The sequence below is a fragment of the Spermophilus citellus genome (genome assembly GCF_964194105.1).
Source record: "Spermophilus citellus genome assembly, chromosome: 4".
Taxonomy (NCBI): domain Eukaryota; kingdom Metazoa; phylum Chordata; class Mammalia; order Rodentia; family Sciuridae; genus Spermophilus; species Spermophilus citellus.
Genome location: NC_138185.1, coordinates 103,667,969 through 103,685,319, shown reverse-complemented (window position 1 = coordinate 103,685,319; position 17,351 = coordinate 103,667,969). Strand labels below are relative to the sequence as shown.

The following is a 17,351-nucleotide window of genomic DNA, read 5'->3' as shown; positions in this document are numbered from 1 at the left end:
ATTCAGTGAACGAACTGAGATACAGAGAGGAAGGATATGCTTTGGCTTTCATTCAAGAACTCTACAAATATTTATGGAGCACCCACTCAGTAGCAGGCAACAAGCTTTTTTATTTTTCACAATATTAAGCCTGTGACTCCTGCAGGGCAGAGTGTAAAAATTCCATTTAAAAACCAACTTTTATATGGAGGTATAATTTACATAGAGTGCAATACTGTTTTGAGGTGGTTCTTGAGAAATGCATCCTCCAGTGGAACCCATGCTCCCATAAAGAAACAAACGTTGCTTCACCCAGGCAGGGCGAATACTTGGACTCCCACGTTGCGTGAAAGCCGCCCCAACTCGGGGTCGGGCAGGGACCTGGCCTCCGCCGCCCTGCGGGGGCAGCGGCGGGCAGGGGCGGGACTACAAGTCCCAGACTTCTCTGCGCGCCCGGGTCGTGCGGAGGGAGCGGAGGCGGCAGCGGGGAGGGGGCGCAGTGGCGGTGGCGGCGCGTTGGCGCGGGGGCTCGGGCGCCGACGGTGGGCGCGCGGCGGGTGATGCCGGGGGCCGGGACCCGGGCAGAGGAAGGTGGCGGCGGCGGCGAGGGCGCGGCGCCGGGGGCCACCGCGGAGGCTGTGGTGGGGGCCGGGCGGGAGCCGGCGCGGCTGTGCGGCTACCTGCAGAAGCTGTCGGGCAAGGGCCCGCTGCGCGGCTACCGCAGCCGCTGGTTCGTGTTCGACGCGCGTCGCTGCTACCTCTATTACTTTAAGAGCCCGCAGGACGCGCTGCCCCTGGGCCACCTGGACATCGCCGACGCCTGCTTCAGCTACCAGGGCCCCGACGAGGCGGCTGAGCCAGGCGCTGAGCCGCCCGCGCACTTCCAGGTGCATAGTGCGGGAGCCGTCACTGTGCTCAAGGTGGGACTGCGCGCGCCCGGCGGCCGCCTCACATCGGCTCCCTCTGTTCAGTCTGATGACTTTCCCTGCCACCTTTCTTCCCCAAAGGCCTCTTCCCATCCTTCTCTTGTCGCCTTCCTTTCCCCACTTCTCCTCGATTCCACCCTCCTTCCTAATCTTGCCCTTAACCTGAGTTTAGGCCAGTGGAGCTGGGGCTACTCAGTCCCTTCTTCCTTCCTCAAAACTTTGATCCATTGTGTCTTCCTGTATCTTTCATCGGTCCTCCTCCTTGTCCCTCTACTCCGACCGTCCCTCCCAGAATGTTAGGCTTTCATCTCCAGGGACTTCTTTATAACTTATCCTTTAACCGCTGTGTGCTTAGCTGCTTCTCTGGAAGTGCGGATAGTAGTAGTATTTACCTTATTTTGTGTGTATGTGCGTGTGTGTGTGTGGGGGGGGGATTAAATGACTTACACTCAATGTTAGTGCATTTAGTGCTGCGGTGGACAGAGCCAGAGATGACCCTACCACAGTCCCCCTCAGAGTGGGCGGGGATGCTCCAGCCAAGTTCACTTAGCTAGTAAGTAGCACAGCCTGTTTTCTTGCTTCGCTTGGGAGAGGTGGGAGGGGGTTGCTTCATGCCTTGCTCTTTGGAGGCTTCCTTAATCTTCACTAGAGACTGAGTGTAGAGGCGTGGCAGTAGTCAGGAATCTTGGTGCTGGGTGGCCTTCCCTGTCCTTGGGAATCCTTAGAAGGCCAGACTCTATCATCTCCTAGGCCCTGGCCTAGACCTGGGCTGCCTGTCTTAGGGCCTTGCTCCCTGCCTGCTTCCTTTGAGTCTCCACCCTCACTCCTCTTTCTGGCTTCTCTTCCGTATTGCAAGCTGGGCTTTCTCCAGAGCAGCAGGGCTGGGCTCTTTCAAAAGCAGCTCACTCAAAGCCAGCCAAATGGAGAGCAGAGTGGGCAAGCACCCTGGCCTGTGAGCACAGGACCGTTCCCTGAGAACACTAGAACCAGCAGCAGCTGGAGTTGCTCCCTGAAGTCTTTCTTAGAGCTTTGACAACTCAGCTTTTGCCAATTCAAGCATCATCTGATTCCCATAGTCTTTTGGGTTCGTCTCTCCCATCTCTGAGTGGTAGCAGACAGCCTTTTTCTCCAAAGGAAGTCAACCAGAATTGCAGTTCAACTTGGGGTTAACTTAAGAGAGTATATAAACTTGGGAATGGCCCAGCAAGTTCATAGGAACTTTTGCCAAAGGTAGAGGCTTGTCCTCAGTGTACACGTGGACTGTCCCTGTGTCAGATAAATTTCCGGTGGAATTGTTAAAAAATAAAACTGAGTGGCCTGTTTCAGATTTTCTCAGATATGTTTGAGTCTTCTATCAGTTTTTTTTTTAATTAAAATCTAAATAATGGTGTCTGCCTAAGTGGGACTACAGAATCAGGTCTCAGGCTTGGATGAACTTGAACTTGCAGCTTGAGTCCACTGCTCACATGTGTTGGACAAGTTTTGCCACCTCTCTGTCTTAGTGTCTGCTTTGGCCTAGTGGGAATCTGACCTTCCTCATTGGGTGGTTGTGAGGATTTTGGAAAATGTTATGGAAAACAACTGGTACACAGTAATTACCATCTGGCAGCCAGATGAAACATCAGATGGTGTCTTTGGCCAAATGTGTAGTATATTCATAATGTTCATGTACTGGAATGTTATGCAGTAACGAACATAAAGGAAGTAGAGGCTGCATGTGTCCTTATAAGCCATCTTCCTGATACTCTAAACAATAATGTAGTTATGGTCCTAATGACCTACTGGTAGAAATAAACATGGCCGCTTGGACAAGGAAAAAAAATAACTCATAAAACATAAATTGAGGAACATATGTTACAGATTGATACCATTTATGTGAAGATTAAGAAACAGTACTACCTATCATAAGGATATAGGCTGTGTAGGGAGAGGGAGAGCTGCCTGGGGGTGATGAATGTGCCCTGGATTCAGTGTGGTGGTTGCTTCTGATGGGAAGACTGGAGATGTGGTTGGGGATGGATGTCCTGAGGCTTCCATTGTTGCTTTACAGTGTTTTATTTCTCTGACTGGTTGGTAAGTACACCAGTGTTTGCTATGTTGTTCTGTTCATTTTTTTCTATGTTCAGACTATTTGTTTAAAAAAGGAAAATACATTTTAATGTGGACTACTGACCCACCTGAAATTCATTCATGAAATTTACTGACTTCATGAATATTCATGCATGAATATTTTATATGTAAAATTAGTCACAGAATTGGACAGAATACCTGAGGACAAGTGCTGATTTGATAAAAAATGATGGAATTGGAAATAGGCAAGGCTTTCCAAAAGAAAGCAACAGTTGAGATGTAGGGTTTCAGAGTTAGAGTGTGTTTTGAGAAAGGTGAACTTCAGTGTATAGTAATTCTATTTGAGCTGTAGGAGTAAAAATTTTATGGTGGTAAAAGTGAAAAATAGCAATTTATTATCCTTTTCACCTGAACTGATTTCCTCAAGCATTAGTGCTTCATGTTAAGGCTGCCCAGCTACCAGGAAGACTGTGATTTCTAAAGAACATCGTAGGTTAGTGAGCAGTTAGCCCTAAATGAACTTCAGCTAGCTGCATATAATTGCACAGATATCATTTCTTCTAATGGGTGAAATAGAGAAGAAAACCCAGCAGTTTGGTTATTGTAAGTTCTTTCTTATGCTTCTTCTTTTCCAGTACTGGGATCGAACCCAGGACCTCATGCTTGCTAGACAAATGCTCTACCACTGCGCTACAATCCAAGCCCATATGTTTCTTATTTTAAAGTGTTTTCAGTCTTTTCTGGAGAAGGTGTAGCTTTGTTGGGCTTTTCTGAAATGTTTTATTGCTTGAGGCTTAATGAAAGCTGATATTGGAATTTCTTGATAAATGTCACTATTCTTAAACTCAGGGATCTGGTCCAGTGCCGTTTTACTGATGAGGGAAAGGAGGCTCGAAAGGGAATGTGATTTGCTTGAGATTATGAAGCGAGACTAAGTAAGGGCTCTGAGAAAAGGGAGTGTCCCAAATGTCCAGTATCTAATTGACAAACCTCCTGCTTTTGGCTTTGATATCATTTTTGGTATTGGATTAGATATCTGCTTTTGGATTTGGATTAGATAAGGTGTGTAGTTTTTCCCTTTCCTAAATTTGATGTCTTTCCTTTTTATGCAGTAAGCAAGTACTAAGAACATTTTACTGCCCACCAAGAACGTCTTTACCAGGATGTATTGTTCCTTTTAGTGAACCCTTGGTAGCTGTTAAGGGTCTGCCAGAAGCTGACGCTTCCTGATTGCAGGGTGTGTGTGTGTGTGTGTGGGGGGGGTGGGTGAATGTGTAGATGTGCTGGAGGCTTCTTAACAAGCTTTACTAGGATTGGTGGCACAGGGATAGGTGTGGAGTAAGCAGGCACTTAGGGTCAGGAGATCATGTGAGAATGAAGGTAAAGTTTGAACAACCCTCTTCTTCTAGATCTTTGCTGTCTCTAGAGCAAGGAGAATCTTCAGACTAGCATCTGCCCCCTTTCTCGTAACATTTGTGCTCATGTGGGCATGTGTTGGTTTTCATGTCACGTAACTGAACAGCTATGCATCCCTATTCTTAACCCACTTTTGTGGGAAGGATGCACATTCTCTGGTGTTGAAACTTCTTTCAGTTTAATGACAAACATTTGTTAGCTTGGGTAATCATAATGTGTTCAGTACAAAATAGATGTGGTGAACCAGCCTTCCTTGCTAAACAGTTCTGGTAAGCTATTCTGTGCTAGGGCAGTTGCTCGGGGGTCTTGAAGCATTATTTAAATCCTTAAATTGCGGGGACTAAACTTTTCATGGCTTTTTGTCATGGCTTCCCAATTAGTAAGTTCCTTAAAAGCAAACACAGTATCATGTTCCTGATATCACATGGTTTTCCATCTCTCTTTGCTTCTCACACAGTCATTATTACAGGGAGGTCTCTACCCTGTTTCCTGCCCACCAGACAGTAAGCTCCCTGAGAACTGCTGTTTGTACTCTCACTTACCAAAACAGTACTGGCAAAAAAAGTAGCTGTTCTTGTGAACTGTATGTGTTTTCCTCAAAATTCTTATGTTGAAGCCCCAACTCAATATGATAGTATTTGGAGGTGGGTATTGGTAGGGAGATGGTATTCAGAGGTAATTAGGTAATGAAGGTGGAGCCTTCATGAATGGGATTAGTGCCCTTGAAAAGATAACCCAGAGAAATGATCTCTTTCTCCACCTCTGAGGACACAGCAATAAAATAAGACCTTCTACTACCAGGAAGAGGGCCCTCACCAGGAACTGTAGGAGAATTTCTTGCCTACTAGGGTTCATGCGTTTTTATGTTATGCTCTGACAAGCAGGTTTAAAAGAAGATAAATGCAAAGTTGAATTTATGTCCAATAGTTGCTTCTTAAACACCTTTGTTTCTTAGTCTCACAGATGCTGAGGTCTGTGAGGCTGGCTCTGGAGGGCTTGTGTGGCTGGGTCCTGTCCCCCTCTGCTGGACCTTCATGAATGGAATTAGTGCCCCCTCTCCCTTTCCTGAGTATTCCTGATGGCTGCCTTCACCGACTTTTCTCATGGCTCACTTGCTTTGCTAATGTGCACGTTGCCAATTTCCTTCCTTTTAGAGATAAATATTTCTTGAGAAATGGAGGGAGTGGTCAAATGCATTCAGGGTAGAAGAGTACCAACTCTTACATCATTGAGGTTTCTGAGGAGATGGACAAGTCTCCTTGGTCACATGCCTTTATGCATTAGCTACTGGGTTGTAACCTTCCCGTCTCCAGTTGAACAGAATATAAAAAATAACCTCCACCATGAAAAGAAGAGATGAACCCTTCTGTTGTATGACTCTCAGTAGGAAGGAAAGGAGGGTTTTTTTTTGTTGTTGTTGTTGTTGTTTTTGTTTTTTTTTTTCGTATCAGGGATTGAACTTAGGGACACTTGACCACTGAGCCTTATCCCCAGCCCGATTTTGTATTTTATCTAGAGACAGGGTCTTGCTGAGTTGCTTAGTGCCTCAATTTTTGCTGAGACTGGCTTTGAACTTGTGGATCCTCTTGCCTTAGCCTCCCAAGCCCTGAGATCACAGGCGTGTGCCACTGTACCCGGCAGGAAAGGAGTTTTGATTGGGAACTTTTTTTTTTTTTCCTCTACTATCCCCCCTCCCCTCCCCTCCCATCTTCTCTCTCTACCCCATCTACTGTAATTCATTTATCTCCTTGTTTATTTTCCCATTCCCCTCACAACCTCTTATATGTAATTTTGTATAACAATGAGGGTCTCCCTCCATTTCCATGCAATTTCCCTTTTCTCTCTTTTTCCGGGAACTTTTGATTCTGATTGGGAAAGATTTTATAGTGGGAGCTTAATGACATTTGAATAGCATTTCTCTAAATCCTATCAGATCAGTTCTCAGCTGGGTTTTGTTTGCTTTCATAGAGTAAATGCAATATAGAAATGTGAACTGGGGAGTGGTGATGCTTCCAGCTGGCGTTTTATAAATCCTCTACCCAGGGTAGTCAGTTCAGTGAAGACCCTGGGCACTTGTATGCATGAAGCCTTTTGAAAGACCGGAAGCTGAGATGTCCGTTGAAGAGACTGTGGTTTTCATAATCACCTAGTAAGCAGTTGCTCAGTAGGTAGTACAGGAAACCCTGAACTGACCAAAGATTCAGGATGGTTTTGCTCCTTGATATGGTGTAATCCTTTCTCTGAGCATCTGATGTTGTGTCCTTGGAGCATAAACTCCATAAGGGAGACATTTTTTCTCTGTGTAGTTCTCTTCTGTGTCTTTCTTTAATGCTTAGAGGATGCCAGGCACATATTAGCTGCTCAGAATATGTTTGTTGGCTAAATGAGTACTTTGAGCCCTCAAGTCTTCTTGGAGAGAGTGGGTGTGGGTGTGAGGTGGGTTATGTACTCTCATTTCATGGTCAAAGGGAGGTTTTCAACCTTCATCTATTTAGCAAGTGTTATCTTGCTGCAGATTCAGCAGTGAAAATTTCCCATTGATTTAAAAATCTAGTGTTAAAAAATTTTTAAATAGCTTAGCACCTGATATAATTGAAGAATTGTAAGAGCTTTGAAAAAATCTTTGTAGAGAGACCATGTTTGTTAGTATTCAGCATCGGGAAGTAAATATCAAGTAACTCCTTTTTTTTTTTTTTTTTTTTTTTAGGTTCTGGGAGAGGTCTGGTTTCTCTCCATAATAAATGAGGGGGAGCAGGGACATCTTTTATGTAAAATATTAATTTGTATATGGCTTAGGGATAGGAGTCTGTGGTTTATATAATAATTTCTGTGAGCGCTGTGGAATTGGAGATATCTTTGTGACTGATTTTATCGAGAAAAACTCCTTTGAGAAGTTGGGGTAAGGAAGCTGGTAGGTTTTGGAATAATTGTGGAGCTGCTCACACACAGACTTAGTTCCTCTTGGGTCAGCAAGATGTGTTCCCAGTAAGATGAGAATCAGCATCTTTAAATGAGTTTGTAGGCTTGCCATTTGCTTAATTTCTGCAGAGATTTGTTGTGTGGGGGAACTGGAATCTGGTGGGAAAGGAGGGTTTGGGAGTTTGGATCCTTTGGGTTTTTCCCCTTCTGCCTTTTCCCCGGGCCAGTCCAGTAGAAGGAGCAACCTTCCTTAAGCAGACTGCCCCCAGGCAGGACTTTGTCCTGATGAGTGTTGGATAACTGGAAGTGGGCAGGCGAGTGTTATCAGGGATGTTGATCTTGGATTATGGGAATTATTTCTAGGCAGCAAGCCCAGTTTTCATTTCCCTTTCCAGATCTCTGATGTTCAGTGTGACTGCTTACAGAGAAAGTGGCCCAGGTTTCTTAATGTGATGCAGCCAACCAGCCATTCACCCCACAGGCCTTATAGAGCAAGCCTCTGAAGAGCATCCAGCAGGATTCAAGCATTGCCTCTGTCCTTAGGGAGTTTGTCCTTTGCCTATTCTAGGTGTCAGGAGGGCATTATCATTAAGTGACTCTGAGCTGGAGGAAGTCATTTGTTGTTTTTGCTTTGAGGGTCATTATCCCAAAGTCAGAACTGGAAAGGACCTCAGAGATCAGCCTACCCTCCCCCTGCATGATACAGTGAGGAAACTGAGGCCCACAGCTAGTTAGTGACAACCCTGACACTAAACCCAGCACATGAACCCAGCAGTTTGATAATACTTGCTTCATATATGTATCTTAGTCTGTTAGTAGGAAGTTAGGTTATTCTGTTTTTAGTTATTATATACAAGTCATGTATCTGATTAGTTTATATTGGGTCATAGATTTAAGAAGTTTAGTTACATGAAGATTGGAAAGGAATGGCATAAGTGGACCCGCCTGATAGGAAACATTAGTGAGGATTCCCTGGCTCATCTCTTTGGGGTGGGGTGTTCACCAGAGAAAGTAGGTCCCTGGTGATCAGCTGGAGCATACACGCCAACCTTGGAAGGGAACCAGTTTTTTAAGCTTTACAGTTTACTCAGCTATCTCATGGATGCTGTCCCAGAGGTAGCATGCTGATATTACTTTTTTATTTCTGTCCTTTGAAAAGAACATCTCAAAATTATATCTCTCAAATTAAGCTTGAAAAATAAGTCTCTAGGATGGTGTTAAAAATTCGAAATGTGGAGTTCCTGTCCTATAGACTGTGGCTGGTAGGCCAGGGTGAGCCTTGGGAATCTGTGTTCTCACCCAGCATCCCACCTCTTCTGCTACAGCCCTCTATGGCCCCCTCCTTGAGAAACTACTCTTCTCTGGATCCTGAATGGTGGTTCTCTTTGACCCTGTGTGATGGTAGCTTTCTAAGTGGACTAGAAATAACTAAACTATGTGGGTGGAGACCAGTGAAGTGTGAACCCTTTATCCTTAAGGGAGCAGTCTGTGGTTTGTAGCTGCAGATCTTCTTTGCATACTCAGTATCTATGCTCCAGATCAATGGTTTGGGGCACAATTTTTTTTAATATTTATTTTTTAGTTATCGGCGGCTACAACATCTTTGTTTGTATGTGGTGCTGAGGATCGAACCCGGGCCGCACGCATGCCAGGAGAGCGCGCTACCACTTGAGCCACATCCCCAGCCCATGGGGCACAATTCTCTATTGACTCTGAGGTGCCTGATTCCTGTGCTGGGGCTTCTGCATGGGTATTTAGAAGGAAGCTTCTGGAAGGAAATAGTGATTGTTTGGCATATTTGAATGTTTCTTAAGTGAATTATAATGAATGCCACCATCAAACAGTTGGTAAGTACTGTGTCCCCAGTTTTCACCCAAAGCCCATGGGTGACCAAATGATGTAGGAGAACCATTTGACGCTCCCCTGACACTAACTCTCTCTTAAAAGACGTTAGAAATCAGCATTGCTCCCGCACACACCTTTCAGTTCAGTGAAAAGGTAGGCAGGTTTCTGCTACCAGACTCTGCTGCCCCAGAGCCTCTGATGGGTGTAACCTTCAATCTGCCCTTCCCCACCCCACCTCCTAAAACTTCATAGTAAGTTATTCTTTTGTCTTAGTTTTAAGTTAAAAAACATGAAAACAGAGTAATGCAGTGTTGCATGTGTGGAGCAAGCAGAAGTGGAGCAGAGTTGTTCAGTAGGCCACTGGTTGTGGCTGCAAGAGTTTTTGTCCTGAGCTCATAAAACCCTGATCCTCCAGTATTGTGCAATGGCAGAGCTGATAAGGAGCCATAGGAATGTAGCCCTGTGGTCACTTGGAGGCCTTGTGCTCCCTTTCTCTCTGAAACAGAAAGCATTTTAACAGGCTACCACGTTTCCTGTAGGGAAGGGCTGGCCAGGGCCTTGTCCTTGCCCTTATCCTGCCAAAGTCCATGCCCATCCCTGGTGGGCAGCCTGGGCACAGTTGTCTTTACTGCCCCCCTTTCCTGTAAGCTCACATTTGTTTTTCTTTGTTCAGTTGTAGGCTGTCTTCTAGTCCATTACTCATGGTTTTTCATCTCTAAATGGTTAAGAGCTTAAAAAAAAAGTATTAGCTGAAGATAGGCTTAAGAAATTGGCTTTTGGGGCTGAGGTTGTAGCTCAGTGGTGGAGCACTTGCTTAGCACGTGTGAGGCACTGGGTTTGATCCTCAGCACCACATAAAAATAAATTAAATATTGTATCCATCTACAACTAAAAATATTTTTTAAAAATGGCTTTTTTCTCCAGGTGTTTGCTTTTTAAAGGGGGCTGCTTGAGTATTAGAGCTGACACAACTCCCCAGCAGGTACCTCCCAGAGTGGGCAGAAGTATGGCATCTTCTCAGGGAACAGTTATCACCGGACTCAGTGTGCAGGGAAATTGACTTGGGGCATGGGTTTTGCTCAATTTTTGAAAAGCAGTTAGGTTAGAATTCAGGATATTATTTTAATAAAATATATGGTATTAATTTAAAAAGATACAAAATGAGAATTTATTCTGTCCACTAGAGGAATGGAGGTTTGTGAAATTATATTCTGTCTTCCAAAGAGTAGAAGATCCAGTATTATTTGCCTTCTTGGTGTCTGCTGCCGAGCTGAAACAGAAGATTTCAAAATCTTCCAAGGGAAGAAATACATTTTTTTTCCATTGGTGCTGAGCCAGATCCCTTGAGATTGTTTCCAGCCTCGTGATTTTGAAACATTCAAAGAAAATTTGGAACCTAAAGTTATTTATCAGATCTGGGGTTGTAGTCTGTTTTTCCATCTGAATTTTGTATTATTAGGCTGCATACAATATACTTAACACTTTTTTTTTTTTTTTTGTATTGGGGATTAAACCCATGGGTGCTTAACCACTAACCACTGAGTTACATACATCCTCAGCTCTCTTTATTTTTTATTTTGAGACAGGGTCTCAATAAGTTGTTTAGGGCCTTGCTAAGTTCCTGAGGCTGACCTTGAATTTTGGGATCTTCCTGCGTCAATCTCTGGAGTTGCCAGGATTACAGGTGTGTGCCACTGCTCCTGAGTTATAAACTTTTTTTTTTTTAATTGTTTATGGAAGAAGTACCTTAGACATTTCTTGGAAATCCAGATATCCTTCCTCAAGTTTCAAAACAGGAATTCCTTCATTATGAGCAGCCATTGTATCCTTTTTAGAAATACTAGTGAGTAAAATTATCCACGCAGTTGGCATTGCTCCCTTTGAGCTAGGCAAACTTAACCCTCCTGTATGAGTGTGTGTGTTCTCCTTTCTGTGGCCTGTCATGACTGCTGCTTATGCTGTTCTCCTGGCTTAAAAACATGGTGGGGCTTGACGCTTTGGGGAGGAACCCAGAGTTTATCCTCCTAAGTGGATGACTGAGGTGGCATCATATATAAAATGTTGGAGGAATAAGTAATTGGTTCTATAAGGGACACTGATGGCTTCATAATTGGGGTGTTCCAATTGGGTTTTGAGGGGCAAGCAGCAGTTTGCTAGATGTGAGTTGGTGCAGTGGGAGCAGGGTTTTGCCTGCTCATGTGAGTGCCTGTCATGTGGGAGAAAGGTCATGGTTCTATGGAGTGTGGGTTGGCATAGGCTCCATTACCAAGCCAAATTGCTTAGCATTGGGCTTTAAGTATGGGACTATAAGACTTCTTTGTTGTCAACAAAACTGTTGATAACAACAGTTATCAACTGTTATCAACTGTTGATGTCAACAGATATCAACTGTTAATCAACAGTTAGGATGCTATTGCAGAGGCCCAGGAGTAGGAGGATCAGGACAGTGCCAGGGGCTATGAGTGTGGGACACTGACAAGGAGTGCTCATGCACAGGAGTCTTGGGGAGTCTACTGTGCTGGAGCACTCTTGCTCTCCCTTCTTGTATGGCCTTGTTATTGCTTGCTGCAGTCTATTTTTAAATGTGTCCTTAGAGTAGAATTGTGGCTAACAGCTGCCAGTGGAAGCACCTTATGGCCTTTGCTCTCTCCAACTCAGAGATACCACACTGACCCCACTAATTCTGATGGAACTTCTTAATTCAGAGGAACTTCTGCACTGACGGAGGCACAGCCTCTGGTATGGGAGTTGTCTTTGCCCCCAAACTAACAAACTTAAGGGGTTTTAAATTGAGCCTTGCCATTGGTTGAGGCTGTTAGCATTTAAGTTTTTTGAGAAAAAACATAGAGGAACTTGTGATTCCTGATGAAGTGCTGAGAATGGATTTTGTTTTGGACACACACTCTCATCCTTCTCCCTGGTAGCAAACACTGCAGACCTGGTTTGGATTTCGACTGTGCAGCTGACTGTGAGATCTTGGGAAAGAGCGATAAGACGGTGGTTAATACTTAACGAGTACTTGTTGTGTGCCAAGCATTCTTCTGAGTTTAACCCACGTTAGCTCTCTTAATCCTCATAACAACACCATGGACTACATTCTTATTATTTCTGTCTTACCAGTGAGGAATCTGAGGTCAGGTTTAACTACCTTGCCTCACACAACTAGCAATTGGCAGAGCTGGGATTTGAAGCCAGGCAGTCAGGCTCAGGGGTCTGTGGGCAAGTAGAGGATACTATTTCAGAGATCGTTATGAGGGTTAAATGACAGTATGTGTAAAATGAAAGCTTAGTATTGGCACACAGTAATTGTTACTGAACAGTGTCTTATAATGTTATTAATATGCAAGTATAGATCATGGAAAAGTCTATATTTTTCGAATTTTATTGAGAAAATTGGTGTAGATATTTATGGGTAGAAAGATATTTATGGGTGGAATAAAGCACACCAAAGTTTTGATAGAGGTTACTTCTGGAGATGTGGTTATGTTTATGTTATAGTTTCTTTGTTTTCCAAAGTCTTCATAGCAAATGTAGGCTATTATTTGAAATAAAAGTCTGAAATGTATATTTTAAAATACAGAGATGAATAATTGCTTACCAGCAAGCAGGACTTCTCTTGGTCTAGGCAGAGCCAGGAGCCCCTGCAAAGCTGTGGCGATAAGGAATTCCACACTGTGCTCAGGGACTTGGACGTTGTGTTGTCTTTTACTCTGTTATTGTCCTTTAATTTCATTTATGGTGTTTTTAGACACACAAATGTTTTCTTTGCTTGCTTTCTTTGAGGGTTTAGAAAGGTCTTTCCGTTCCAAGAAAATAGAAATGTGAGGACAGCAGTTTCTTCTGTGTTGCTGGGGAGAAGTATCAGCCCTGTGAAAATCTGACTCCTCATGCTTCTCAGCCCGGAGCCAGCAGCCTAGGGCTGCCCATGGGAGAAGCAGCTGGTGGCTTATGGTTTGAAGTATCTGCCCTGCCAGCTTTGGACTTGGGGCTCAATCCTAAAAAGAGTGGTTTGTTTTTCTTACGCACCGTGCTGCGGTGCAAGTGGTGTTCATCTTCTGAGTGGGAATCCCATGACTGCTGATGGTATTTCAGTGTTAGCTGTTCTAAAGATCTCTGCTAAAACTTTCCACTGTGAATTTCTCCTCTGCCACTTAAAGTAAGACCATCCTTCATTTCCTTACAATGTGATGAAAATCTAAGCAACTGTTATTGCAGGAGGTGGAAAGAGAAACAAATTATATAGCCATTTTCTTCAATTTATTTATATATATATATATATATTTTTTTGAGAGAGAGAGAATTTTAATATTTATTTTGTAGTTTTCGGTGGACACAACATCTTTTGTTTGTATGTGGTGCTGAGGATCGAACCCGGGCCACACGCATGCCAGGCAAGAGCGCTACCGCTTGAGCCACATCCCCAGCCCCGCTTCAGTTTATTTAGTTCATTAATGGTTTTTATTCAGTTCATCAATTTATTTAGTTCATTAATTCATTCATCTAGTAGTTTTTATTCATTGATTTATTACATATTTGAATCAAATTTGAGTACATTTTCTATTATGACAGGTTTCTAACATAGGACATAATTCCTGATAATGTTCTCTCTTTCTGAATGTTTGCCCAGTTGTCCTAATACCATTATTTAATAATTATTACTTACCCCAGTGGTGTCATTGGAAATGTTACCTAAAATATTCTTTATCTATTAATCCTATATTTTGATTTGTTGATAATACCACTCTAATTATTATGGCTTTGTAATATGCTTAATTATTTGGTAGCACATTACCCATCATTATTTTTTCTTTTTTAGTACTGGGGATTGAACCCAGGAGCACTTAACCACTGAGCCACATCCCCAGCCCTTTTTATTTTTTATTTTCAAACAGGGTCTCCCTAAGTTGCTGAGGTCCTCACTAAGTTGCTGAAGATGGTTTTGAACTTGCAATCCTCCTGCCTCAGCCTCCTGAGCCACTGGGATTATAGGAATGTGCCACTGTGTCTGGTTTGACTGTATATTTGATGAGGTCATATAATGCACAAGGATTTCTTAATTATTTATCTGAGCATTTAATATTGATATATTTGTGAACATGTTTCTCATTATTCATTATTGTTTTCTCACTGGGAGCCTCTCAGTGTCAGGAACTGAACAGGTCTCATCCAATTCTGTGTCCCTAGTGCTAACTGCTGAACCTGGTCTAAGCTAGGCTCAAATAAACATTTGTGAGGTGAATGAACAAACATTCTATGTACATGGCATTTTCCCTGTTTCTCCTTTTGGATCATTTTATACAGATTTCTAGGAATGAGATTGTGGGTCAACTAAGATGAGTGTATTACAGCTCCTAAAATTGTACTGAGTTTTGATAGGCGAAGATTCTTTGCCAGGGAATAAACAAGCTTAGGTAAAGTGGTGGTTTGTGGAGAGTGTAGCTAGGTAATGTAGCCAACTCCCTGTGCATGATGTTGCTGGATTGCTCTCACCCTCCCCCCAACACATCTCCTACTGAGAGTGGTCCCTGAATGAGTGTGTGCTGAAATGAACTAACTTGTAATCAAATGACTTTATTGTGATATTTTTCTGAGCACTACATTGAGAGGTAGCTGGGGTTGGAGGACAGGGAGATCCTTGGGTCCAAGAGAAGGGACAGGTGGCCAGGGCCTGACTCACCCAAACTTGAGCAGGCTTCTGGAGGCCTGGGGAGAAAGGCTTGTGGGAACAGCTGGGGTGTCACGTGATACCCAGTCCTTGTCTGCCCTCTCCATCCTTTGGGACATTCATTCATCTGTGTAAGAGATATCTAGAAAGGCTTTCCAAGATGTTTGGCTTGGTATCTTATATTGGGATTGGTGCCATATTTGAACTGGTATTTTAACATTTGCCATCATGATGGAGATCACTATTGTTCAATAAAAAATAACAATGAGAGCTGCATATATACTTTCAGATTTTCAAATTGCCACATTAACAGGAAAAATTAATGTTAATATATATTTTATTTAATTTAGTGTATCCAAAATATTTCATTAGGTGACATGTGCACAACAGGGCAATCTAAACCAGGGAGAGACTAGTTAGTGATGACACATCTAAAATCAGGACTAAGGAAGGCCAAATTGCAGTCAGTTCCTCTTTTAGAAAGATACTGAAGGGAAAACACAGAAGCTTTCTAATTTCTGTTGGTTTTGCTGTGTTTTGTTTTTTCTCATTCCTTGTCTTACGACTTGTGTATGTTTCTGTCTTTGGTTTCAGCTCCCTAAAGGAAGGTCCTTGGGAGCTTCTTCCGCCTCCCAAATAGGACACCCAGAGCCAGCAGTCCACCCCTAGCAGCCTTTCACTAGCTTATTGAAGCCTCAAGTTAGGGTTCTTCTAGGGATTTCTAGTAATTTGAAAGGTCTGGTTAAAAATCAATCTCAGTGTGGTTCTGCCCACCTCTTTGACTAGATCTGCAGCATCATATGTCAGATTTTTTTTTTTTTGTACCAAGGATTGAACCTAGGGACACTTAACCACCAAGCCACATTCCCCGCCCATTTTTATATTTTATTAGGAGCAAGGGTCTCACTGAATTGCTCTGGGCCTTGCTAAGTTGTTGAGGCTGGGTTTGAACTCACAGTCTTCCTGCTTCCGCCTCCCTAGTTGCTGGGATTACAGGTGTGTGCTACCATGCCTGGCTCATATGTCAGATATTGAAGGTATGTGATCTAAAAGGGTGTGTGTGTGTGTGTGTGTGTGCGCGCGCGCACGCACTCGGAAATCAGTGAAAGATGACTAAGAGGTTACTAATTGTTCCCAGTTAGATTTAATACTCATATTGAAAGGGGAAAAAATTTTTTTTTCTTATTAAAAAGCAGATTTTTCATGATGCCTAGTTGCAAGAGATAGCTAGAGAGTTGGTAAGGGATTCACCCAGTGGGTTTATGCCAAGTTTTCTGAGCAGATTGTGCACCTGAGCACAAGTAGAAACACAGAAGCATGTGCAGGCTGGAGGAGGGGAAGTAGAGCAAGTGCCTGGCGCCTCCTGGCTAGAGCAGAAGGTACACCTTGCCCTGGTCTTTTCCCCAGGACAGGCCTGGAAGGGCTGGGGCAGGGGAGCTGGTAGGATGGCCAGAGCACAGCCCCCTCTTCCAAACTTATCCCTGCCTCTGAGCTGAGGATTAAATTAGCAGATGGGGCGGGGGGTCTCAGTGCTGATTCTGTTGTTGACTTCACTGAGTGACCTGAACAAGTCACTTCCCTTCCTGGGCCTGTGGAAGGAGGGAGGAGAACTAGGGGGGCTTGGGCTCTGATTTTGGATACCATAGTGTCTCCCGGTCCCCTCCTGTGGGGATGATTGAATTCTCTTTGCCCACCCCAGGGCCACGCCCAACCCCTGCCATATATCCTGCTACGAGTTGCTATTCCAGGTGGCTGTTTGTGGTCTCCCATGTGATCTTATTGCTTCTGGGTCTGAGCTAAGCTCCTTTCCCTACCCAAGCCTGTCCCCTGCCCCCACCATCTTCAGCAGTGGTGGTATTGTCTATCCTTGCCATTTCCTGTGGAGTCCCTGTGCTGTAGGAAGGCCTGCTCGTCCCTGGGGTGGGTGGAGGCCTCCTGCTCTGCTCCCCACATCACTCTGTCTAGCCTTGGCCTTTGCAGATACTCTTCTCCCCTCCTGGAACTCTTCTTGTTCCGTGGTCCTTCTGGCTGCTGCCTGCTTCCTCTTTAAGAACAGGCTCCTATATTACCTCCTGACTTGTTCATTTATCCCTTTACTTATTTATTCAATAAGCAAGTATTGTACTGTGTGTCTGGCACTGGGCTAGATGTAACAGAAATGGAGACATTTTTGAGTTGATGTTTATTGGAGAAGATAGACATTAAGCTGCTACTTTGAAGTTTTCGAACCTGCAGGTGCCAGGTGTCCCTCCTCAGTATTCTATAGGTAGGCCAGTCCCACCTTACCCACTGCCCACTCCTAGCACTCAGCATATCATGGGAACGACTGACTTGCTTGCTTTTTCTTAGGCTGAGCTCCATTCCAACTACTTGACAGGTGCTCAGTAGATATTGATTGAATGAGTGAGTGAAATGAGAGCTTGGCTGAGAGTTGGAAGAATTTTCCATACATACCCAGAGATTCTAGAGTAGATTTTTTTTCTGCCTTCAGCCAGGTATGCAGACATTACTAAAAAGACCCCAGGTTTTAG

At 43.9% G+C, this 17,351-nt stretch overlaps 1 protein-coding gene across 5 annotated transcripts in view; it reads left to right on the top strand.

The window, feature by feature from the left end:
• Positions 1 to 447: 447 nt before the first annotated feature.
• Positions 448 to 17,351, top strand: part of TBC1D2B (TBC1 domain family member 2B) — a 76,663-nt gene continuing 59,759 nt past the window's right edge. For 3 of the 5 annotated variants that reach the window (XM_081293523.1, XM_081293522.1, XM_081293524.1), the window contains exon 1: positions 448 to 899. In XM_081293523.1, coding sequence (XP_081149649.1) covers positions 540 to 899 — 360 coding nt within the window. In that variant the 5' untranslated portion in view covers positions 448 to 539. Of the gene's footprint in view, positions 900 to 8,892; positions 9,158 to 10,895; positions 10,999 to 17,351 lie in introns of all 5 variants that reach the window. The other 2 variants (XM_081293525.1, XM_081293526.1) reach the window with 2 other exon arrangements.